General features: G+C 46.0%; 1 protein-coding gene across 4 annotated transcripts in view; it reads left to right on the plus strand.

Moving 5' to 3' along the window:
* FRMD4A (FERM domain containing 4A) overlaps nucleotides 1-26,015 on the plus strand; it is a 319,692-nt gene that overhangs the window by 164,636 nt on the left and 129,041 nt on the right. For all 4 annotated transcript variants that reach the window (XM_041767383.1, XM_041767382.1, XM_041767386.1 and 1 more), the window contains exons 3-4: nucleotides 2,059-2,153; nucleotides 14,837-14,929. In XM_041767383.1, the coding sequence (XP_041623317.1) occupies nucleotides 2,059-2,153; nucleotides 14,837-14,929 (188 nt within the window). The remainder of the gene's footprint in view (nucleotides 1-2,058; nucleotides 2,154-14,836; nucleotides 14,930-26,015) is intronic.

A 26,015-nucleotide genomic window follows, 5' to 3' on the forward strand; every position in this document is an offset into this window, starting at 1 on the left:
GTCAGTAAATATTTGTTGAATTAAAGGGAAGTGTACCTGAATTAGTTGGGGCTGCCACAACAAAATACCACAGACTGGGGGCTTGCACAACAGACAATTATTTTCTAACAGTCCTGGAGGCTGGAAGTTCACAACCAGGGTACCAGCCTGGTTTGGTTCTCAGGAGGGCCCTCTTCCCAGCTGGCAGATGGCCACCTTGGCCCTGTGTCCTTACATGGTGGAGAGGGAGAACATGGGCCATCTCTCTGTCTCTTCTCATAAAGTCACTGACCCATTCATGACAACCCCACTCTCATGACTTCATCTAACCCTAATTCCCCCTCCCGAAGGTCCCATCTCCAAATGCCACCTCATGGGGCTTAGGGCTTCAACATAAATTTGGAGGGACACAGCACAGCTCATAGCAATACTCAGAAAGTGAAATAAGAAATCAAACTTATTTCGCCAGAGTGCCTGGGTGGCTCAGTTGGTTAAGCGTCTGCCTTCAGCTCAGGTCATGATCCCAGGGTCCTGGGATCTAGCCCTACGTCAGGCTCGCTGCTCAGTGGGGCAACTACTTCTCCCTCTCCCTCTGTTCTTCCCCTGGCTTGTGCTCTCTCTCTTGCTCACTCTCTCTCAAATAAGTAATTTTTTGATAACTCTTTAAAAAGGGGAAATCAGGGACACTTAGGTGGCTCAATGGTTGAGCATCTGCCTTTGGCTCAGGGCGTGATCCCAGAGTCCCAGGATTGAGTCCTGCATCGGGTTCCCTGTGGGGAGCCTGCTTCTCCCTCTGCCTGTGTCTCTGCCTCTCTCTGTGTTTCTCATTAATAAATGAATAAAATCAAATTACCACGTATCACGTAACATGATTGAGATGTCTTGTCCCCTCCCCTATCAGAGTAGCCACTAGAATAGGAAACATACTCAGGAAGGTATATCGATGTGCATAAATGCACACACGTACACACACAGAAAATACACAACCTTTTCTCTTCTGGAATCTTTGTTTCTGCTCTGAGCTTGGAGACCCAGCGAGTACAGTTGGAGTACAGTAATTGTCATAGGGACAATGCATTTGCAGATACTTGACTTGGAAGCTGATTGAGAAATAACTACTCCCATTAGCCCCGAGTCTCCCTCAGATGGCCTTTCCTTCCACCCTCACCTCACAGGCTGGTGTTCTGTGGCCACCTTGCCTGTGCTTGGCTAAGGTGAACAATGTATTAACAATACAGACCTCCATGGAGATTTCATGCCTACACCTCTGGCACGCTCCTTTAGATTAAAAAGGAGTTTATGATAAAAAACACTCTTAACATAAAGACTGTTCTTCTCCTTTGGAAAGCCAACCAGAGGGTGAATTTGTAATTCATTCTTCAATTCTGTTCCCAAGCTGCTTTGGCCTTAATTTTAACATTCCTGGAAGGAGGTACTTTTATTGTTTGTATTCAAAATTATGGAGCGGATCAAGTGGTCAAGGGCAGTCTGAAGCCAGGATTCAAATCCCAGTCCCAACACTTGCTTGATCTCTGGTGTGTATTTCCTCCCCATACGACAGAGTTTTTTTTTTTATTTTTTATTTTTATATGACAGAGTTAATAACAGGAGCACCTCATGGAGCTGTAATGGGGGGCAGAAATGGTGATATTTGTAAAGTACTTAGAATAGGGCCTGACATGTAGCAAATACTATGTGAATGTATGTTACATGTATATACATAAAAATATATTTTAATAAGGCATCTTCCTGTTGATGCAACGTAAAATGTTCTCCTGTGTGGGGAAGAAGAGCCAGAGGGCCTGACAGTCCTGCCAAAGAACAGATACCATGTGTTTCAGAACAAACTACTAGGAAACCAAGGCAGAAGTTCTCTGCCTATTGATGGCCCTGTGCTTGGCTTTTTCGCTCGGCAGCATCCTCATTGTCTACTCCTTTGAGTTTTACAAAAATCATTTGCATTAATGTACTTGAGCTTTGAGATATCCCATTTAAAAAATTGTATCAACCTGCCATCACATGTCTTAGGACAAGTCCTCCCTACTCATTTGTCTCTTTTCCATCTTACTCTTCCTCCAGCCCAAGCTTTTGGCCAAGGAGCTGCTGGACCTCGTGGCATCTCACTTCAATCTGAAGGAAAAGGAATACTTTGGAATAGCCTTCACAGATGAAACGTAAGTGCTGCCACGGGCCCTCCCGCCCTGCAGGGAGAACCTGACATTGCACTGTCTGAGCTGTCAACAGTGAAATCCGCTGCAGGCCACTTGGGTCCTGTGGTACGGGGTCAGTCCAAGTTCATGATCCGAATTTCAAAGACCTTGTGATCATGCCTGGAACAGCCAAAGGATATAATTAGGATGATGTTAATATAAAATTATTAGGTTAACTAGTTCTTATAATCAAGCAGCTTCGCGTTCAGAACTAAAATGTTTATTTTTTTTAAAGTGGATTTTAAAGTGAGTTTATTTCCTATTAAAGTTAAATGAAAACTTCTGGAAATTAAATATTCCTCTCCAGTGTTAGGATAACAATAACAGGAAATGAATTTGATGATAAATTCAAAATGAAAAGTGTCTGTTCAGTTTCACTGTCTCGGCTGGCATAGAATATAAAAATCAAAAATTCATATCATTCAAGTGATGAAAAGTACGTTTGTTTTCAATGGTTTTCAATTTGGCTCTATAAAGTGGCATTTTGCGACACAGGTAAGGAATATCTTTACTAAAATTTCAATTTCCTTCTTAATACGCTGTTATCAAGAGTACATTGAATACCTGCACAGATTCCTAGATAAGATGCAAAAATGAAATGCTTCACAATTTTTTTTCCTTTGTGTTCTCTCTCTCACTTGCTCTCCAAATTTTTAGAATGACAGAGGTGATTTCCTAGGATATTAACAGAGAAGGGGGGTTATGTTAGTGGCTGGATAAGACAGTACAGGGGAGGCAATGCCCCATCAGTCAAGATGGTGCCATCGAGGCAGGACAAGCTCAGATGCAAGGACAGGAGGAACCCACATTGGGCAGTTGGAGGTATCTGCACATTGTCCCGTTAGCCTCAGGAGCTACAAGTGAGTAGGATGGCCATCTGATTTATTATTTGAATCAGGACAGTATGAGTAGTAAAATGGCATGGAAACAAGGACTGTCTTGGATGAACTGGAATGTTTGCCCTCTAAATTAGCAGTGTTTCAAGTGACAGTGCAATCAGGTTGCAGGCATGGGGAGCAGAGCTACATCGTCCTCAAGAAAGCCAGGAGGAGCCAGGTTGGCCTCTGGCCCTGGAACATGTAGAGAAGTGAGCAGGACGGAAAGCAGGAGTGTTGCCCAGGCCTAGAATGATCACTGTGCCTGCAGATAGGGCCGGTAAGCAGGGTCCAGGGAAAGTGTGGCCACCACTATCCCCTTCACCCCAATCTAGGGTGGAGGATCCATCCAGCAAGCATAGGAGCAACAGGCAGCTGGGAGGAGCTCAGTGGGTGAGGGCTGCAGCTGCCAGGTGGGCCTGACTCATGGGGAACCGGCTAGTGGGCAAGCTGGAGGACTCTGGGGGGAAGGAGCCAGAGTAGTAATAAAGCAAATGCTTTAAAACAAATACAGATCGAGAGCAACTACTTTCACAAGCACAGATACTTTCTTCCCCTTTGCCTGAGAATCACTGTTAAACCACCTAAATTGCTATTCGTATGTTCCACTAATTGGAAGGAAACCAGAAGTTTCAATTAATCATATCCCATTGTTCACATTGCCTGAGTATGTTTACTCTTGTAAAAGATCTGTGAACTCTCTGTTAGTCCCGGTTAGACTTTCCTTTTTAATACACAAGAATCAAGGAATGAGCATGTGGTCCCAGGCCAATGAGGAAGAAATAGGCCGGCTGAACGTTGCAAATCCCTGCTGGAGCAGCATAGGCCAGAAGGAATGGATTGTAAGGTAGAAAGTCACCCTCGTCCCGAGAGAGAGGACAGCACACAACCACACGGTACAGAAAGGAAAGTGGGAAAGCACAGGGCCACACACTTGTGCCATCAGATGGCCTGCAGCTGCGCCTGGGTGACTCAGTCAGTGAGGCATCCAACTCTTGATCCACCTCAGGTCTTGATCCCAAGATTGTTAGTTCAAGCCCCACATTGGGCTCCATGCTGGTGTGGAGCCTACTTAAAAACAACAAAACAAAACCCAGCCTATGGTTCTCTGGGCTGGCCAGGAAAGCATGAGTGCGCCCCTCCCTGAGTATGTGTGAGGCCAGGCTGCCAAAAAGCGTCTTACTACCTTGAGTGGTGGAATTGGAGGTGAGGCAGGCTCTGTGGGGAGGAGTCATGGGAGGGTGGGGAGGGGGTGAGCCATCCTCTAGCAGGGTCCAGGGAAAGTGTGGCCACCACCATCCCCTTCACCCCATTCTGGGTGGGAGGATTCATCCAGCAAGCGTAGGAGCAGCAGGCAGCTGGCAGGAGCTCAGTGGGTGAGGGCTGCAGCTGCCAGGTGGGCCTAACTCATGGGGAACTGGCTAGGGTCAGGGACCTGCGGAAATCAAGAACCAGGGTCCCTGAGGGACCAGGACAAGGGGGCAGAAACAAAGAGATGGCTATGACTCAGGGCGTAGTCAGTTGTGGCCTGACAACACCTGGGGCCAACAGATGTTGGCTGATGGCCTTGTTGGTAATCTGAACTTTCCTCCTTTTCCTGGTAGGAAAAGGGGGCAGGGCAGCTGCCATCATGAAGTAGCACCCGTGGCTGGGACCTGGCCTAGGTTGGTGGTCATATGTCAGTGAGCACTTAGCCTTGTTATATGTGCCTCCAGCCCTCATTCTGGGCACTGCTGGACTAACATAGAATTTTTTAATAACCGTGTGTCCAAATTGTGTGTATGTATTATGATGTAGTGTGTGTGTGTGTGAGAGAGAGAGAAAGAGAGATTTATGCAGGTGCTACACTGTGTCTCCTCTATTAAAATGAAATCAAAGTTCCATCTTATTACAGCCCAAGATATACCCTGTGGATTTGCCTATTTCCTAATGCAAATCAAACAAGACTAACATTTGGAAAGTGCTCATGAGCTGTAAAATATTGTACAAGATCCCATCACAGTACTATGATTCTGTGTAGTAGAATAGATGACTTTAAGGTCATAGATTGCCAGCAAGGCCTTTTATATTAATTGCTGTTGATGACATTTTGTAGGATCTGGACGGAGCTGGAGAAGAGCTATATAAAAGCAGAAGAAAGACAGGAAATTGGGAGTTTCTCAAGCTTCTCTCATGCCATAATGTTGTATTCTTTAATAAAGTGCCCAGATCCACAGGGCACAACTTTGTGCCCAAGGGTATTCAATATTGTTGGCTAATCCGCAGTTTTGCAGCATTAGTACTAGCTTTGCCTTTTCCTGTTTTAATTTAACTTTTTAACTTTTTATTTTGAAATAATTAAACTTATAAGAGTTGGCAAAAATAGCAAAGCTCCCATATACCCTCCACCCAGCTTCCTCAATTGTTAATCATTTACAGAGTGTGTTACATTTTTCAAAACTGAGAGATTAGCATTGGAACTGGTATGCTCTGATATTATTGGTACTGACCTACAGACTTTAAGTTTTACTAGTTTTTTCATGAATGCCTTTTTTTCTGTTCCAAGATCCAATTGCATTTAGCACCCTTTTATTTTTAATAACTAATACAAAGAGACATCAGTAGTCATCTGTAAATGGTCTGAATGCTGGTGATCCATGCAAACAGTGACATTTTGGCAGCCTTTTAAACATTCTGCAGCTAAGTAAGAGCACAGTATAAATTTGATCTTAAAATAATTAATGTTTTGCTAGAGTCATGGTTCTCAGTCTTGACCACATACTGGCGTCACTAAGACATTTTATAAAATACCAGTGCCTGGGACCTGCCCCCTAAATTCTGATTTAATTGATTTGGCTGTGGCCTGAACATCAAGATCTTTCAAAGCTTCCTGATGGATTGTAAATGTGTAGCCAAATTTCAAAAAGACCCTGTTCTAGAGAGAGAGGGGAAAGTTGGAATGAATTTCTTCTGCTTCCTCCCAAAGATCCAAGAAGAGAAGCTGAGTTCACCCAACTTTGAGTATTTGGAGCCAGGCATGACCAATTATGTCATGACACATGCCAGGGACCTGCACAGTTATGGACTCTCTCTATTCCCAGGAGAGTCAGGAAACCTAATGTGTTAGGTTCCCAGCTCAGAAGTGCAGATTTAGTGTTTCCATGAGCACATATGGGATAACTGAAATTTTCTCTTACCAATCATTTGCTCCCATCATTTAAAGAAAGTTATTTGTACATTTTATTTTCAAAATATATACATGGCTGTTTTAACACCCAAGTTTTGTTTTGGTTTTTTGTTTTCAGAGCCCGTGGCTCTGGTAGTGTAATTTAAATCAATTAAGTCCAGTTTGTAGTTACCCAATCTATTTTCCATCATCATTTTGTTTCCTCTGTTTGGGTTTCTTTTTAAAGGAAAATGCTTTTTTTGAGGTATAATTGCTATACAAAGAACTGTGCATATTTTATCTGTGCAGTTCTATATGTTTGTACATGATGCAAACACTCTTCACACCCAAGTGTTTTTAATTAAGTTTTAGGTTTTTATTTGTTGGCAGAGGATCCTATCATCAAAAGCTGTAATTTTTATCCTGGGGGCACCTGGCTGGCTCAGTAGATAGAGCCTGTGACTCTTGATCTCAGGTTCATGAATTCAAATCCTACAATGAGCATAGAGTCTACTTAAAAAATAATAATTGGGATACCTGGGTGGCACAGGTATCCAACTCTTGATTTCAGCTCAGGTTGTGACCTCAGGGTCCTGAGATCAAGCCCTGTGTCCTGATCTGTGCCCAGTGTGGGTTCTGCTTAAGACTCTCTCTCCCTCTCCTTCTGCCCTTCCTCCCTGCACACACACACACACACACTCTCTCTCTCAAATAAATAAATAAATAAATAAATAAATAAATAAATAAATTTTAAAAATAATAATAATAAATTGGGGTACCTGGGTGGCATAGTCCATTGAGCATCTGACTCTTGGTTTCAGCTCACGTTGTGATCTCACAGTCATAGGATCGAACTCCACATCTGGCTCTGCTCTCAGCGTGGAGTCTGCTTGATATTCTCTCTCTCACTCTCCCTCTCCCTCTGCCCCTTTCCCTTGCCCATCTCTCTAAAATAAATAATCTTTAATAATAATAACAATAAATTTAAAAAATAACTGTAGTCGATTTAACAGAAATAGTCAAACACATGCCAAGTTGAAGTAATGATTTTCATAGTGTATTTAAATTTTAATCTGAATCTTCTATTAAAATTGTTAAGAATTGTGTGTCAGAAGCTGTAAATGAGTATTCATGTAATGAAAACCTTTAAGAAGTATTTAGAAAACTGAGGGAGAAAGAAACTTGTTTAGCGATCATTGCATATTTTAAAAGCCAGGTACAGTTAGAATGTGTTTTCACATACCAATTAAGAAAATGACTAGTTCTTAACCTCTTATTTAATCACAGAACCCTTTGAAATTTGTTAACAAGTTACATTCCATTGCCTCCACCAAAATTTACGCACATAATAATTTATGCTCAAATTTTAGAGGATTCACAGACAGCATGAAGCCAGAATCCTAATGTAAGAACCAATTAAGGATTTTTTTTTTTTAACAACATGCTATGTTTCCATTGATCACATCATTGATTGGTACTGTTTGTAGAGTCTGGGTTATTCAAATAATTTCGGTCCCAAATGCCTTCTTGTACTGGAAATGCATCAGTTCAGTGCTGGGACGATGGGGAGAATCCTTTCTGCTATGCAGTGTCCTTGATCTCTGCTCCCCTCTAGCAGAAGCAGGACTACCATTGGTGGAGGCTTCTGAGAAGGATTTAGCTAGTGAACATTCACAGTCTCAAGCTTATCTACAACTAAAAAATAAAGTAGAAAAGCAATTTTTTCACTTGCAAAAGAAACAACAGAAAGATACAGCTGTGGGAAAGTAATTTTAGAAATAAGTTTGGGATTTCCATTCATTAAATGCTCTGTACCAGGAGACTGGGGAGAAAAATCAGTACCAAGGCCTCTGTGCCTGGGTTGTAACTGCTGCTCCTGGGAATGTAGTATTCAGTACTCAGTGCTACCTCGGAGACAGCTTGTGTAGACATCAGACATATAGCAAACCACAGTACCTTCTATTTACTGACCAGAGAAGGGCTCCAGAACTCTTTCTGTTTTCAGCTGAGACAAATGAAATAGAATGGTGCAATCTGAAGAGGCCTTAGGAATCCATGCTTTCTCCTGACTTTTTCATTCCCAGTGTGAATGGTACAGTGGAGCTCAGATTCTGGAGTCAGTGAGCAGTGAATTCCCCCTGAGTACAGAGACTGTTTAGGGCAGGAGCAGCGTCTATACAGCGTCTATACGGATAGCTGTCATCACACTGACAATATTGATCAATGGTGCATAAGTGAAGCTGATGTAGTCATTCACTTAGCCTCCACTGTTAAGCTCTGGAAATACAGAAATGACTAGCCTTGACCCCCTATAGGACTTGTATTTTGAGTTTATGAGGTAAATAATCAGATACAGTGTAGGAGGTGCTACAAAAGAAAATTCAGAACAGCCTTAAGAGAACATAGTAGAGCAAATTCCTCCATAAATAAAAAATTAAAGCCATAAAGTCAGTGGGGCTGAACAGCCATCTGCCTCAATACTCATCTTTGTCTGTCTCCCTCTCTGTCTCTGTCTCTTTCACACATGTACATACACACACACTCTCACTCACACACTTGAAAGCCACTATTTGAGAGTTTCTAGCACGAGCTGTCCCTGATGAGCCCACGTATTTCCAACTAAGGACATCAACTAGCTAAACATTCTTCCATTTGAAGAGCACTCTGCCCCCCACCCTACCCCATCCAGTGACACCTGTAAGAATTTCATGCTCTTGCTTGGCTTTCTTTGGAAACTCATTGCATAGGAAATAACCTGTCTACAATAAAAACCTCTAAAAGGCACAGCATATTGCTCCCCTTCAGGGGTCCAAGAGGCAGTGAGCTCAGATGGACTTAGCACATACCTCCACCCTCCGGTAGCTCTCTGTAAACAAAGCTCTCCTTAGGGCCATCTCTGTTGAAGGTGCCTGGGCTGGAACCAAAAATCTATTTGTGTTATATGTAGAAGCTAAAAGCAATCTGTTAAATAAATGCATCCAATTTCTGTTGCCTGGAAGCAATTGCATATTTTTTTACTGACCTAACAGTTTGACCTATTGCCACCATAAACCAAATGAGTGTTATCTTGCTCAGCTTTAAAGATAGTTATCAGTCAGACAGTAACACAAATAAACTCAGTGTCTGCTGGGGCATTGTTTTATTTTTTGCTTTGTTACTGGTAAACGCACCGAGGTGAATCCTCAAATGAAAAATCAATGAGAATAATGAAAACTGAGCTATCAGCCATCTCTTAGTTAAACTGAATAGAGAAAATGCTCCTTTGACCTATTTGTTGCCCATCCCACCCGAACTTAAAGGGAAAAAAAAGGTATTTGAGGGTAGGGACTTCGTGCAGAGACTGTGGGGTGTTATGTAGGCAAAGAAGCGTCCTGTGCTGTGAGGAATCCTTGATGCTGTTGGCTGCAGCAGACATGACTTTGAGCCACGTACAATGAGCAGACAATATTTTAATGAGCCAAAAGTGGTGGCCTCCAGGGTACTGGACTTTCCAGTTGACATGTCTGTCCATCTCTTAGCTTTTACCCAAATATCAGACAGTTATCATAAAAGACTTCAGATGAGTCACTTGTCCCTTTAGTCTTTGCCTTTGTGAGCAGCAACCTGCAGTGAAGACACTTTTGCAGGCATGCAAAATGGGGGGACCCCCTTCCTTCCACATGAGGGTCTCAGGATTCCGGGTATGGGAAGTCCACCTGTCCGTGGTTGGTAGAGCGTGTGCATCATGCCATCCTCCACCTCCCCCAGTTGAGGTGGTGAGGTGTTCAAGCAGAGGTTGTGGAGAGAGGAAATTCATTTCTCCTCAGAGGCCTAGCTATTCAATTTGGGGTGATTCTGGCCTCCTCCTCCTCGTTCTCTCTGCTTCCTGATCATTTTCTCATGGTCTGTTTCATTGTGTTGTAAATGCTAAACCAATATATGGCTGTGAACCAAGGAATTTCCAGTTAAAGTTTATTACTACACTGTCATTCTTTTTTTAAAATAAATTTTATTTTATTCATGAGAGACACAAAGAGAGAGAGAGAGGCAGAGACACAGGCAGAGGGAGAAACAAGCTCCATGCAGGTAGCCTGACGTGGGACTCGACCCCAGGTCTCCAAGATCATGCCCTAGGCTGAAGGCGGCGCTAAACCGCTGAGCCACTGGGGCTGCCCCACTGTCATTCTTTTAAAGATTTTTAAAAAAATTTTTTTAAAGATTAATTTATTTATTTGAGGCGACACAGGGCAGGGGTAGAAGGAGAGAGAAACTCAAGCAGACTCCATGCTGAGCACAGAGCCCAATGTGGGGCTCGATCTCACAACCCTGAGATCATGACCTGAGCTGAAATCAAGAGTTGGACGCTTAACTGACTGAGCCACCAGGGACCCACCTTTAAAAAAATTTCAATGTGGGAATGAAATTCTCTAGAGAGGGAATCTATTCCTCTAGTTGTCTTCTGTTAACATGGATGAAGAAGGGCAGTGAGCACCCCCAACAGAGTGGCATTCAGGTGACACCCATATCTGTGTCCCTTCGTGCACAGTGTCCCTACTGGGAGGTTCTTCACCAAGTGAATCATGCCCCCTGGGGGAGCCCAGGTCAAATCTCCAACAGTCTGTGTGGTCAGTAATGTTGGGCCATTGTACTGGGCTGTGGATTTGTCTTGTGATGATCATGAAAAGATTATTCCTGCCAGAGCCTTTATTTATCACAAATTATTGTCAGGCGAAAGATTAAAATTTCAATCTTCATTGTCATTGGATGGATTGCTGTTCGGAGAGTTCTCAGATTCTCTGTTTATTTGGCATCCATTAATTCCAAAGCCAGATTAAGAGCCAAAGCTGTTTGCCTCTCCCCTGTGACCCAGAGCCCTCCTCTGAGGCACCTTCTCTGTCGGGCTCTCACACACGGAGCCAGGGTGACCGCTGCCCTTAATCAGTTCACAGCCGGGTGCCAGACGGCTGGGGACAGCCCTTATGCCTCAGAACCCGCCAGAGTCATTAAAACTAGCCAACCCTGAGCTGTTTCCACTGTCCTGTCTTGCCTTTCCTGTGGAGACCCCAGCAGAGGCTCTGACCCTTGCCTTCCCCTTATTCCATGTCTGTCTCATAACCAACACTGGTGCTTCCCCCCATGGCCCCCCCTGGCTTGGTGTGCCTCTCACTGATGGGGGGACTCTGAATAACATTAAACTCTTCTTTCAATAGCATTAACCTCTGAGCTGTCACTTGGTCACTTTCGTAAAATGAGATGCAGGCGTAAATCTGTGGCTTTTGATGGCAGTCATCCCATCAGTGAGCATGCCCTTAGGAGCACCTAATACTTGTCAAGCACGGTGTGAGGTTCGGGGATGACATTTTTTTTTTAAATGTTGAAAACTTACAACTTAGTCGAGGAGACAGGTTGTATTCTTTATTTATTTGTTTATTTATTTTTTTGGTTGTATTCTTTAAATAACTAATTGTATGAGAATATGCCACACGTTCTGAGGATGACATAAAAAAAAGCCTGGAGAAGTTTCAAAGAAACCCAAAGCGAATCAATGAAGGAAGGCTTCCCTGAAAGACTGGAACTCAGCCTTGAACAAAGGCTAGAGCTCAGATAATGAGGATGGAGAGACCAATTCCAATTAGGGGAAACGGCATGATCAGAGTCCTAGCAGAGAGCACGCATGTGGCATGTTTGCAGGAGGCTGAGCCTAAAGAGAAGGCTCTAGGAGATTTTGGACATTTTCAGAGGCAGGAAGAGAGTGGCTGTAACTTATTTTCCAATAATTAAGCCTAATGTTTGTGTTAATACCTTCCGCTCGATCAGACACATACTCTGACCTTATGGAGCAGATCTCTGCTTTCAGATGTAAAAGGCCTATTGGGGAGATAGAACACATACGCAGGGGAGCTTCTATGGAGTGTGGGAGGTCCAGGAGCAGGTGTGCCAGGGGTGGGCGCCGTGAGGGGCCAGAGAGGAGCCCAGCCCAGGCTGGTGTGTGGTGTGGGAAGATGGGTCAAGGAACGCTTTCTGGAGGAGACATGGGAGAGCTCGGTCCTGAAGGATGAGTCAGACCTCACTCAGTGATGCAGGAGGGGAAGGGCATTCTAGGCAGAGAGGGCAGCTGAGCTAAGGCACAGAGATCTGAAACAATGTGACCCTGTGGGGCATTAGCAGCATTGCAGGTACGACTAGAGACCAAGTTGGCACCCAGGCTTGCTGTTCCCAGATCCCGTGTTCTAGTTGGATGGGAATTCATCCCACCATTTTGGAAGAAGTTGATCTGGTCGTCCTATTTAGAAAACTTTTTTTGTTGTTGTTATTTTTTTTATCCTTACTATATTTAGGGAAGAATAACCAAACATAACAGGCAAAGTTAATAGAAAAAAAAAAGATTTTCTAGATTGAGAGCCCCAGAAGGAGGAAGAAGAGCCAGAGTTCCTCAGGTGGATGCTCCTCAGAAGCAGATCCCCATGCCATCTTTAGAGCCACAGCTGTGGGCGTCATTGGACGAGGGTTTTGTGGGATGCCTGGGTGGCTCAGCAGTTGAGCATCTGCCTTCGACTCAGGGTGTGATCCCAGGATCCAGGATCGAGTCCTACATCAGGCTCCTTGCGGGAAGCCTGCTTCTCCCTCGGCCTGTTCTCTGCCCCTCTCTCTCTGTCTCTGTGTCTCTCATGAATAAATAAATAGAATCTTAAAAAAAAAAAAAAAGGAAAGAAAGAGGGTTTTGTGCAAAAGGTGCAGCTTGAATGAAGTCTTAAAGTGGAGCTAGAAGACTCTAGTGCATTCTCTGTCTTGCATTTGTTGGAGACAAGCATCTTTTCAGAGGAGCAAACATTTTAATACAATGGCCAGACAACTTTTGTCTCACATTATCCACAGAGCCAGTGCCAGCCTTTCCCACGAGTGGATATATTATGACCATGTTACACAGCATCAGGCACCTGAGGAGACTTTGTGTTACCAGTTGTGTCAGTTCAACATGAGCTTCCTGAGTAAAAGTGATTATGGGGCTTCGTTGTCCAGGCTGGTGGACTGTGACTGGGCCAGGAGAGGACAGGAAAAGGTAGACTCCTCTGCTCATACTTGTCCCAGGGCTCTGCCTCACTCTGCAAAGACTGCTGTCCTCAGCATAGCCTCCTAGGCCCTAACAGCTGGTCCCTGCCCTCTCCAGCCTCATCTCTTTTGACTCACGTGACACCAACATGCCAGATCTCTCCCTACCTCAGGGCCTTTGCACATGCTGGCTGCGCTGCTTGGAGTATGGTTCCCTTGCTCTTTTGCTGAGTTAATTCTTCTTCTTCAAATCTCAAACACCAGGCAGTACTTTTCAGGCCCCAAACTCAGTCAGGGCCTTACATATTCTCATTACTCATGGTCCTTGTACCTTAAGTGTTAAGTCCTAATACCAATCTGATTAGTAATTATGCAATTAATTGTGGGAATAGTGGTTGAGTGTCTGTCTCCCGGCAAGAATATAAGTCCAAGGGGAATAGGGATTGTGTCTATTTTGCTCACTGTTGCACCTCCTGATCCTTTTTCAGAGAAGGTTATTAATATTTACAAAAGGAAATAAGAGAGGGAGGGAGAGAGGGAAGGAGGAAATGCACAAGCCCCTCCATTTGTGTATCATCCAACGTCTCTGGGGTTTCACTGTTTAAAATAGCTTTGACGAGGTATAATTGACATATCGTAAACACACATGTTAAAGAGTACAGTTTGATAAGTTTTGACGTGTGTCTACACCCATGAAACCATCACTACCATTGAGATAATGAATATATCCATCACTACCAAAAGTTTCCTCTTGTCTCACTAAAAGCCCTTCCTCCCACCCTCTCCCCAGGCAACCACGGATTTGCCTCTGTCACTATAGATCACTTGGTACCTTCTGGAGTTTTATATAGATGGAATCCTACAGTCTGCACTCTTTTGTTTGGCTTCTTTGACTCAGCGTAATTACTCTGAGATTCATCCATGGTGGTATATGTATCAATAGCTCACTGTCTTTATTGGGGCCTAGGACTCTGTTCCAAAACTCTATCATGCTCATTCCTCTATTAATAAACATTTGGATTGTTCCAAGTTTTGAGCTATTTTAAGTAAAGTGTCTCTGCACATCTGTGTGTAAAAGTCCTGGCATGAATGTAGCTTTCATTTCTCTCAGGTAATACCTAGGAGTAGCACGGCTGGGTCATGTGGTGGGTGTGAGTTTAATTTTTTAAGAAACTTGTCTGTGATTCACTTTTCACCCTGTCTGCTTCCGGCAAGATGTTGTGAAGATTGCTAACATTTCGAAAGTGGGTTTGAGTGCTTCAGGAAAAAAAGGCAGTCAGGAGGGTGGTGGTAAGGGAATTCAGCACGAGGAGAGAGTAGGATTTCATTTTAATTTTTAAATTTTAGCACAGTCTAGGAAATGGATAGCAGGTTGCAAACCCCAGACCTTCTGATTGCCACTCCCCTCCTCTATGTCACACAGTATCTGCCATTGATTCGGTCTTCCTCCAGATAATTCCTTGAGGTTTCTTAAATTGAGAACTTCGTAGTGAGGTATAGGTCCACATTGGTCTGTGATCCAGCATGTTCTACTGTACACACGCCTTCATCACAGGACACTTCTCTAGTCCTAACCCGTTTGTCTCTCTTCTCCTCAGGGGACACTTAAACTGGCTTCAGCTAGATCGAAGAGTGTTGGAACATGACTTCCCCAAAAAGTCCGGACCGGTGGTTTTATACTTTTGTGTCAGGTATGTATAGCTGGTGTCCCTCCTTTTACTTCTTATATTTTTCTTTGCAAGAAAAGTCTGGGAGGACAGTGTAACAAAGGAAAGGGGAATCAAGTTTGTTGTGGTCCGTTGGCCAATGACAGAGGTCACAGTCGACTGTATGCATGCTGCATTCCCAGTAGATGTGGGCATAGGGTGTGAGTGTCCAAGGCCTGCCCTGTGTGCATGAATACACATGTTTTGCTCTTGCACTAGGATATTTGTGTGGAATGAAGATAAGAGCTCTTTTTTTTTTGCTTTTTTGGGGGGAAGGGCATATATCTCAAACTCAACTAAGTCTCTTACAGTAATACAAAACTCTTGGATTACTATTATTTTCTTGTGTGGCAGTCATTTAGAGCTATATCACAAATACCTGTGTCTTTCCTTTTTCTTAAGATTTTATTTATTTATTTGAGAGATCAAGCGAGCACACAAGTCAGGGGGGAGGGACAGAGGAAGAGGGAGAAGCAGACTCCCTGCTGAGCAAGGAGCTTGACTTGGGCTCTTACCCCGGACCCTGGGATCATGACTTGAGCTGAAGGCAGATGCTCAACCGACAGAGCCACCCAGGTGCCCCTGTGTCTTCTTTCCTTTTACCATAAGTGGCACTTGGCCTCTTGAAACTTGCCTATTTTAACTTATTCCAAATAGGAATAGCTGAAATGCAGCAGCAAACCATAGATCAATGCCTTCCCCACTAAGGGAGGATATGGCATAATAAAATACCAGAAACAAAGGGCATTTTCTGTTTACTAATCTATTATAAGAAGTTTTATTTTGTGACTGCAGAGAATATAATTTACTTCTCACGGTTAAGATTTGTAAATATCTCACAAAGTCAGCTGGCCTTACCACTTTAATTTGCAGAAGGTTTTGGCAAGTTAGAGGGGGTCGTGTTATAGGTTCAGGGACAATGCCAGGATCTGAGCATCCAGATCCAGCAGCTCCCAGAGCACTTGTCCTTGGAGCCACCAGGCAAGTTTCTGTGCAGAACATTCATTGCACACTATTGCAGGGACATTTAGGCTTGAAGGGCTCCATCTTCCATTGGACACCACCCGAGTGTGTATTCCTACCGAATACACACCTTGTTCTTTTAAAATATGTTAAAATTTTACAGTGTGGTGCCTGGGTGGCTCAGTGGTTGAGCTTCTGTTTTTGGCTCATACCATGATCCCGGGGTCCTGAGATTGAGCCCCAGGTCGGGCTCCCTGCTCAGGTGGCGAGTCTGCTTCTCCCTCTTCTTCTCCCTCTGCCCCTTCCCCAAACTCGTGTTTGTGCGTGCACACACTCACACACGCACATGTTCTCTGTCTCTCAAATAAATAAAATTTTTAAAAAGTATATATTAACAATTTCAAGAGCAGGACACAAACAATTCACAGGCCAGTTCTTCCTAAAGAGCATGGTCAGAAATGCAGTTTCAGACGTAGCCATCCTGATACCACGGAAGGCACCCGAGAGCCTAAACAAGAATTAAAGGGTCCATTTACCAGGCAGGAATGTGTATCGCCGCCTCCACCGGAGGAGCAAATTTAAACTTAGATTTAATGCCCTTTTGATTTGTTTAAGAGCTGCAAACCTTTCAGAGCTAATCTTAGCCATTTCCATTACTGATGGGTGTGATCTTGATGTCACAGTCTCTTTAATGGTGGCTCCATTTTCTCAGATAAATGGAAAAGTAACCACATAATGGAGAGTTAACAATACCACCGGGGTGGGGGTGGGGCGCAGCATCAAGCAAGACTCAGTTGAATTGAAGCGTTTCCTTAACCTGTAATCAAGGGTGGATTTGCCATGCGCTTGCTGTACATCAGGATCTCCCCTCCTTCCCGCTGCTTTTCACTGACGTTGTCAAAAAGAGAAAATACTGGGCTGGTGGTATATTAGCTGGTTTTTGCAAGGGTTGTGAGCTGAGTTACTGGTGGGTTTCAGAGTCTGAGCCTTGGCAGAAAGCTTGGGGCACCGTGAGATTGCCTGGTTGACACATTGGTCACAGGATACGGAGGCCATTCCAGGTCACTCCGGACTTCTGTCTGTGATGCCAGCTACTCAGAGAGCTACAGAGGTAGATCCCGTGCTCTCAGTACAGAGAACCAGGAATGAAGGCTTCTGCCAACCGGCCCCCATTTTCCTAGTTGGCCGCAGCAGGCACCTCGCAGGACACTCCCCCGGAAAAACTCTCCCAGGTCCACATTTAGGGACAGACTCCTAGCAGAATACGGCCACAACGCCAAGCTCCTTCTGTAAGCTCATCGTGAAAGCTGCTCTTTCTGCAGAGCCTCGGGTTTCTTTGTCCACTTACTTCTTGGCCACTTCTGAGTGCTTCTAACTCATCAGGTTCATAGCCAGACTCATCATCTTGACCCCCCACCCAGGCCTTCCGCGGTCCCTGGAATCTGTGATGTTGTTATCCATTCAGTCCTATAGACTTTAACCTTGAAGTCTTTCCTCTTCCCCAGATACTTAGATGCATTGATTGTCAGCTGCTGCTTCCACCTTCTGCCCTATCCTCCCGCCCCTCATCATCTGTCACTTGAACTATTGCAGCCGTGTCCCATGGGTGGGTGGGTGTCACCTGGCCACCAATCACAGAGGATCCTGGCTCCCAGACCTCACTCTCCTGAGTCCCCACTTCGCAACTAGCTGGGCAGTGCAGTTGCAAAACATCAAGAGTGCTTTCTCCAAGAGAGGAGGCAGATTCTCCCATGTAGGTGAATTGTGCTTTTTTTTTTTTTTACCTTGGTACCTGGGAAGAACTCCCAGCTTATAACTTGGTACTTTTCTAGGGGTGCCCAGAGGCTATTTCCTCCAAAGGAATGCTAGGATAAGTCATCTTCATAAAAGACTCCGATCATGGGCTATGCCAGAGTCCATTGAGGAGCCCCTGTCCAGCTGGGCAATGTCCCTGTGTGCACACCCTGTCCTTCCTCAACAAGGGAGCAGCCACCTGAGCAGCCCCAGCCCAGCCATCGGTACCCATGCTTGACTGCAAGTGGTCTGACTCTCCAGCCACTCGTTTAGCCTTTCTCCTTTTGTTTAAACACCTATAGATGACATCTCCATAGCACCTGCACCGTTAGCCTTCGTGGAAAAGGAGAATAAAAGCACCCAGTAAGAGACCGTGGAAAAGACTGGCTGCCTTAAGCCAAGATTTAGGAATTCATCCAGTGGAAATATTAACCCTGTATCACTGGGGATCTAAATTTGGGCTGCCACCCCAGCATGGCTTATTATTTTTCAATTATATAGTCTCTCGCTGTAATGCATGTTCAAAATGTCTGTGAAAATGAGGGCAAAATTCTTACCTCCATTCAACTGATTATGAAAAATAAGACCCAAATATATTAAATAACATGAATTTGAATTCAGAGAATTCTGCTTTAGCCTCCGAACACATCCTCGAAGGGGACACCTGAAGCTGGTATCGCACTGCTGGATATCCTCAGAATGGCAGGGGCAGAGGACTAAGTATCCATCTTCACTGACCCATGGTTTTTAGCCTAAAAAGGACTCCCCCCCCCCCCTCCTCAGATCACCAGGAGCGAGCACAGAGGCTTCAGAGTCTTAATAATCACCTAAAAAGAAGCAAGGTCCAAGGGAAAGATCTATCCATTTTTAAACACCTGTCCATTATTCAGGATGATTGTAAATCTTCACAGGCCTTAAATAAGGTATTGTTACTCCTGCTTAAGGAGAGGGAGATGGGGGACGCTTGGGTGGCTCACTGGTTGAGCATCTGCCTTCATTCAGCTCAGGTCATGATCCCTGGGATCCTGGGATCGAGTCCCACTTCGGGCTCCCAAAAGGGAGCCTGCTTGTGTCTCTGCCTCTCTCTCTGTGTCTCTCATGAATAAATAAATAAAAATTAAAAAAAAAAAAAAGATCTGGCTCCAGACCTCATGCCCTATCTCCATCCCCAACCACACTGCTTCTCTCTCCACAAGTGAAAAGCAACTCTGTGATTGCTTATCAGAGACTCTGGCAGGGCCACGAGCCACTGAGTCAGGATCAGTGACTTTGGTCCATCTCGTGGTCCACACTTGGCTGCGGCTGCAGAGTGAGGGTGTACCTATAGAGATGGCCTTGGGTACAGATGCACCCCCATCGGGTGAGAGGGCATGAGAGCAGCCCTCCCAGGGCTGATATTCCAGATCTAGCACTACTGAACCCCGAGTCGCCTCGGCGGAGAGCACCCTATTGGTGGAGGGACATCCCATAGTCGCAGAGCTTGGAGGCAGGTTGGAACCTCCCTATTGGCAGAGAAAGGGACATGGCTGATGGCAAAGCAGGAGTTTTCAGAAGCCGAGAGATGCATCGTTAGCCCCACTTGAGACACTCTCGCCGTTTCCTGACCAGGGTGAACACCGGTGGGAAGGCATCCTGCCCTGCGCTGTGCCCCCTCCTGTAAGGAAGACTCTGCAGTCCCATAGGCACCCTGAGCTTTATCTCTGCAGGGCCTGGAGCCAAAACGCACTCTCGTTCCAGCTGTGAGAGTGAGCTTCCCCCGTGGGACGCTGTGCTGCACACTCGCCGTTGGCAGCAGATTCAGTTACTGATGCACAAATACTCCACCGGCTCTCACCACACCATGGGCATTGTTTTAGGAGCTAAGGTAGAGCGGTGAGCGGAGCGGGCAAGATGTGCACCTGTGCATCTATTGCCCCAAATTCTGAGGCCCTCTCAGCCCGCCTGCCATCACCTCTGCAGGTTCAGCCCAAACCCCGTTACGCACGGTTGCAACCTCCACCCCTGACCCAGGACCGCCCCTCCCATTGCTGCTGGGCACATGCGGGCATGACGCGCTGGTGCATGTATGCACACACACACGCATGCTCACTTGCATGCATGCACACACGTAGGTTAGGATCCGTCCAGTCACATATTTCTTTTATTTCTACCCCTGAGCTGCTGAGAGCGGTCGGGGCCGGGGGAGGGGGATAACACAACTTCAGGCTGCTGCATGATTGCTTATGACCAATGTCACACACTCAGCGGGTGTCTAGCCAGTTCTGCTGGGTGTGTGGCTCAGGGTCAGCCGCACTGCCCACTGTGGCTCTTCCTCCTGCCGTAAACACCAAACCAGAAGCTTACGCCTTTGCTCCGAGGAGGTGACATTGCTCATGATTTTGCAGAGAAAAGGAAAGCTGGCCCAAGGGAGCTTCAGCTTCCTACTCCCTTCCTCAGTTGAACCCACCCATCTTTGTGGCCTCCTGAGCCCCCTCAGTGTGCCCGTGCACACACGCTCATGCACGCACATGTCCGAGGCCAGCAGGTCCACCTGTGCCCCAGTTCCAGCCCGTTCCAAGAGCTGCCTGCCTGCAGTCTGCCGTCTCTCTTTCTCCGTCTTACACTGCTGCTTCTCCACGGATGTCTCCCCTCCACGACCATGACTCTCCTACCCTGACTGAAGAAAATACCCTCTCTGACCCACATCCTCCTTTAGCCGCTGCCCCCAAGCTTCCACCCCTGCCCTCAGCAAAGGTCTGGAAGGATAAGTCTGTCCTTGTCTCCCTTCTCCACATCCCACCGGTTCCTCAGCTTGTGGCTGTCCCATCACCACCATGGTCACTGGTGGTCTCTGTAGGCCCCAGATTCCATGGGTGCTTCTCTGCCCTCCTCTACCTGAATCAATGGCTTCTTCATCTCACTGACCCCCAAACTTACCCCTCGTCCCATCGCATCTCCTTATCTCCATGATTGGCACCACCGCACACCCAGCCAGAAACTAGGGAGTCAACCTTGACTCTCTTGCTCTCTCCCCACTGCCTGTTTGCCCTCCTTCATTTGCTAATTCCTGTTCCTTTTGTGTCTTAAATCGGTCTTATATGCACCACTGACTCCCCACAAACACCCCCTTGGCTGTAATTAGGACCTTCCTAAACCTCTCCTGGTCATGCCTCCTTGCAGTCTCCTCTCAGTTACCACTGAGTATCTTTCCAGAAGTCTCATCTGATCCCCTACTCAGAATTTTCCTGGCTTCCTGTCATCCTGCTGTGGTTATCCTTAGCATGTCCTGTATGATCTGACTTCTGTGTACCTGCCAGCCTCACCTCCTGCTGCTCCATCACCCCTCACACCCCGACCTTACATGCAGCCCAGGCATCAGTGCAGGAGCAAGATCACATTCATTTGCAGATCGCTGTTTAGGACTATGAGGCCAGCGCCCCCAATAGAACAATGCCCCTCTGGTGGTAAGCTTAAGTAATACATCAAGAAAAATTATAAGAAAAATATCCCTGCACACGCAAGGACGTCTCTTTATTTCGGTAGGAGCATGTTTGTGCTCAGAATGGTTCCCTCCACTCCTGGGCTGTTCCTTCAGTTGTGCCTTCTTCAGCCACGTGTCCCTGCAACTCTGACCATCTACGCTGCTTGTAGGAGAAAAAATAGAGATTAGATTTGTCTCCTCAAATGGAGTTTCACCAACAATAAACTGAGGCGAGCACCAGGAAAATTAAAACAACAAAAGGAGAGGTGATCCCAGGAAGCTTTAATCTGGGAGAGGGGATTTTACAGCCAAGTTTATGGCCTGACAATGGTGTCTCTCCTGGTTGGCCGAAGACAAGCCGTTGCTCTATGTGGTCACCATAGTAACACTGAAGGCAGGGATCCAAAATGAGGTGCCTGCTAACCAGAACTTGCTAGATCTCAACTGGGTGCCCCAGTTAAGATTTTAGAGCTGCTGAAATTCTAAAGATCAGAGATATTTGGCCCCAGAAACTCACAGCGGTACCAGATAGCCTTTTCATTACCATCGCTTCTCTTTGCTACTAAAAGTCAGCATTCCAAATGCGACACTTGTGTTCATTATAGAATGAAATCAGTGGTCCATTTAATTAACACTTGCTGTAAATATTCGGTGATTCCCAAGTGCCAAGGGGTGGATGTGAGAGGAAAGACGAGGAGCGGGCGGTTGAGAGAAGGAAAGCTGACTGGTGTCCTGTGGCTGGACACTTCAAGCTGCTGCAGCCGGAGGTGTCCATGGGTTAAAGGGGGCGAGACTGCCTTCAGGCTTCAGAGCCTCTTGATTATCTTTGTGCTCACACATGTATTTATTCCTTCTTCAGACCGTCTGATAAAATACCTGAGGTCCACATCATCTGGGCCAGGTTGGGTGTGACATTGCTTATGGTATTCAAGAAACAGATTTAGACCTAGCCAGATTTGCCGTTGTCCTAGAACACAGGTTGGCCCTTTGATTCAAAAAAAAAAAAAAAAAAAAAAAAAAGCCATCAGATCCAGTCCTGCTAAGTCCTGCCGAAGAACCCGTTTTAAAGTTTAAGTTTTATTCTTACTCAGGTATGGGTACTCCCAACAAACATGAGGGGATGGTGGCCATTGAAAAGGCTAGTTTGCTATTTACAGTTCTCAAAAGGAGAAGAGAGGGCTCGCCACACCAGGCAAGGCCAGAAGGGACTCACCAGGGTTGGTCAGGAGGCAGAGGGAGGGGAGGGAATTGTGGGGAAGAGCCTTTGTTTTGTGGTTTCTACAGGAAGGAACGGGTGAGGCAGAGTAATCAGGTTTAGGATTGACTACTTTGAATAATTTCAGCAGGCTATGGGGCATAGAGGCTGTCCAGAGTTGTCTGGCCCTGGCTCTGGGGTGATTAGGGCAGGAGGGTAATGACCTGGAGTGTGAGAGCCCCACAAAGGAGCAGGAAGGGTGTGTGAGCTCTCTAGATCGGCCTGTCTGCACATGAAGGGCAAGCTCACACCTCTAAGGAACTGGTCAACCCTGGGAGGGGCCCGTCCCTCCAGAGCCACCAAGGCCCCAGATGTCAAAGCACCAGAAACCCCTGGTTAATCTGGAGCCACACTTGGAATTGTCTGTGCAGACCCTGTGAATCAACAAGAAAGCATTCAGTTCCTTAGGTTTACCCAGAGACCCGGAATTTCTTTGTGAACCAGGTCTTGGAGGAAGCACTGCTCCCCACCCCTCAATAACCCGTGCACTGGGAATTAAGGAAAAGCAACATCGCCACCTGCTGATTAAAACGAGGAGCTCTCATGAAAATCAAAAAGAACACAACTGGTTAAAAAAAAAAAAAATCCTGACTTTATACCCAAACCATCAATGTTTCCCACTTTCCCAGAAGTTTCTTCTCTCTGGGGCTCCCGCACTTTGCGCTCTTGGCCTCAGTGTGTGGATCGAGATGTCGAAGGTCTGTTTTCCTCCAGGCATTTTGACTCTCAAGTCTCCTGGTGCTGATGGAAAGTTCTGGATGAGTTAAATATCCAGGGTTACAGAATGATAACATGACCACCCTGGAGCTCACACAGATTTTTTGTTATTGTTGTTTTTTTAAGATTTTATTTATTTATGAGAGACACACAAAGAGGCAGAGACACAGGCAGAGGGAGAAGCAGGCTCCCTGCGAGAGCCTGATGTGGAACTTGATCCCAGGACCTGGGGATCATGACCTGAGCCAAAGGCAGACACTCAGCCACTGAGGCACCCGGGCATCTCTGCTCACACGGTTTTCCAGGCTGTTTCTCGGTGATAAAGGTTCACAGGAAGCTGCTTTCTAGTTTCTGTCAAGAGGAGGTGATTTATTTTCTTCTCTACCCTCCTGCCTCTGGTCCAGCTTGTAACTGGGGCGGGGGGTGGGGGGGTGGGCAGGGCACACGAATGCTCTCGCAGAGGACAGAACTTGCCCTGTCCTTTCCAGTTTCCGTTACTAGAGAGAAGGGGGAGTGCTGTTTCCTTTTTATACTATTGAGGAGAAATGCATGGCAGGGGTGGCAGGTGTCTTCACTCCTTCATTCTCAGGAATTGAAACAAATGCCATAAAGACAGACGGCATCGCTTTGAGAATGACGGGACAGCAGACCCAACAGATTTAGACTCTGAATGATTATTGCAGAACTAAGGTCACTCGCTTAGTCACACAGAAACCTCTGGTGTAGTTCTGGCTTTAAGATTCATGATGATTAAAAAAAAAAAAAGATTCGTGGTGATCAGCAGCTTGTTTGTGCAACCTGTCATGTTGACAGTGAGCAAGGGGCAGGGGGGCAGGGCACACACACACACACACACATACACACACACATACACTGGGCATTTCAGGGCATGGGGGACACAGTAGGGGTCACTTAGCTCCTCCCTCTCCTGCAGTGCCTTCCCTGCCCACCTCACTGGCCTATCCTGAGAGCTCCACTCAGCGGCAAGTGAGGACGAGTGAAGCTGAGAACCAGAGCCTTTTGCTCCCAGACCCTTAACTATGCCCACGTGTGTGCCAGGCGCTGTGTTAGTGCTGGAGAGACAGAAAAAATGAATAGGATTTGGCCTCACCCTCCAGGGGGCATTAATCACCTAGGAAGAAGATGCCCCAGGGAACAGAAAAGTACGGGACACAGAGGAAGAGCCTAGAGAGAGGAGCTCTTCCCTGGGCTGTCAGCAGAGATCAGGAAACATGGTGTTTCTGGGTGAGGGCAAGGGAGCAAGAGTGGTTTGAGGTGTGGAGGATGATGGTTTCTGGGACGAGGGCAAGAGCTTGAGCAAAGGTACGAAGCAAGACGACTCTATAATGGGGCCGCACCTGCAAGTTGGCCTCCCTCCCTCCTCGCTCGCTCACTCTCCCCCCCCTTCCTTTTTTTTTTTTTTAAGATTTTATTTATTTATTTATGAGAGACATAGAGAGAGAGAGAGGCAGAGACGCAGGCAGAGGGAAAAGCAGGCTCCAAGCCAGGAGCCCGACGTGTGACTCGATCCTGAGTCTCCAGGATCAGGCCCTGGGCTGAAGGCGGAGCTAAACCGCTGGGCCACCAGGGCTGCCCCCCCTTCCTTCCTCCCTCCCTTCCTTCCTTCTTCCTTCTGATTCTGCTATCCTGACTATCCCCGGTCAAAATTCCTTCACAACAAATGTGGATTTTTTTTTAAATTAAGTCACATGTAACTTATTTTGCTTTAAGACCTAGGCTTTGCAGGACACCTGGGTGACTCAGTGGTTGAGCATCTGCCTGTGGCTCAGGTTGTGATCCTGGGGTTCTGGGATCGAGTCCCACATCAGGCTCCCCGCAGGGTGTCTGCTTCTCCCTCTGCCTCTCTATGTCTCTCATGAATAAATAAGTAAAATATTAAAAAAAAAAAAGACCTAGAGTTTGCTACTGCATTTCAAGTCTCCACTAGTAGAGAAGTGGAAGTTGTGCCACTTTGCAGATCCTTCGGGAACTACTGCAGACTCTTTATGGAGGCCTCCATGACCTGAAATACCTACTCTGAAAGCAGGACGTAGGTGCTCTTTCTTTCTTTTTTTTTTTCCCTTGCTGGGAGAATGTGAGTGGCAGAGGTCCACCAAGGATCCTTACTCATCCGCAAGCTTTGCAAGAGTGAAGGACATACTGTAATTTCCAAACATTTTGTAGACTCTCATGTGGTGGTAATTGTATTAATATCTGTTGATTGAAAATATCTGCTAGTATCTTAAGTCACTCTGGATTCATTCACAAATTTAAATGAATCTCTATGATATTAATCACGGCAGCATCTGCACACACTGGAAAAATGACAAGATATTAATAGTCTGCAGACAGGAGGTTACAAACTGGTAGGCCGTGGGCTCATCCGTGCCTATGGGTATGTTTTGCCAGCCTGGTGCAATGTTGGCTTGTTGTTTTTGCTACTGTTATTGTTGTTCTTATCTGAATGAGTTTCCAGTGCTGGACAGCAGTAGACTTCTTAGGTGGAGAAACACTGACTGGGTCCCACAGTCTTTTGCAGTCTGGAAACCAGAAGCCCAGCGAGATGAAGCGATTTGCCCTAAATCATACAGAGCTGGGACCAGATCACTGGTCTATTGACTTCCTCCCCAGGATTCTTTCCATCATATTGTAATGCTGTTCTAGAAGAATACAGCACTTGTCTTCCCATTGTACCTGCTGCCGCCCCCTCAAGGTATCCCCAGTTTCCAGGAGGCAGGTATCCAGTGGCCCCACAGGAGGTACCACACCCTCTCGGGGCCTGTTTCCTGGCAAGGCTCTGCATTCCATCACCCTCTCCCTGAATGCAGCTGGTCCCTAGACAAGCACAAGTGCCTAATCTAATTACATAATTTAATAAACTC

The sequence above is a fragment of the Vulpes lagopus genome, chromosome 8 (assembly GCF_018345385.1).
Source record: "Vulpes lagopus strain Blue_001 chromosome 8, ASM1834538v1, whole genome shotgun sequence".
Lineage (NCBI taxonomy): Eukaryota > Metazoa > Chordata > Mammalia > Carnivora > Canidae > Vulpes > Vulpes lagopus.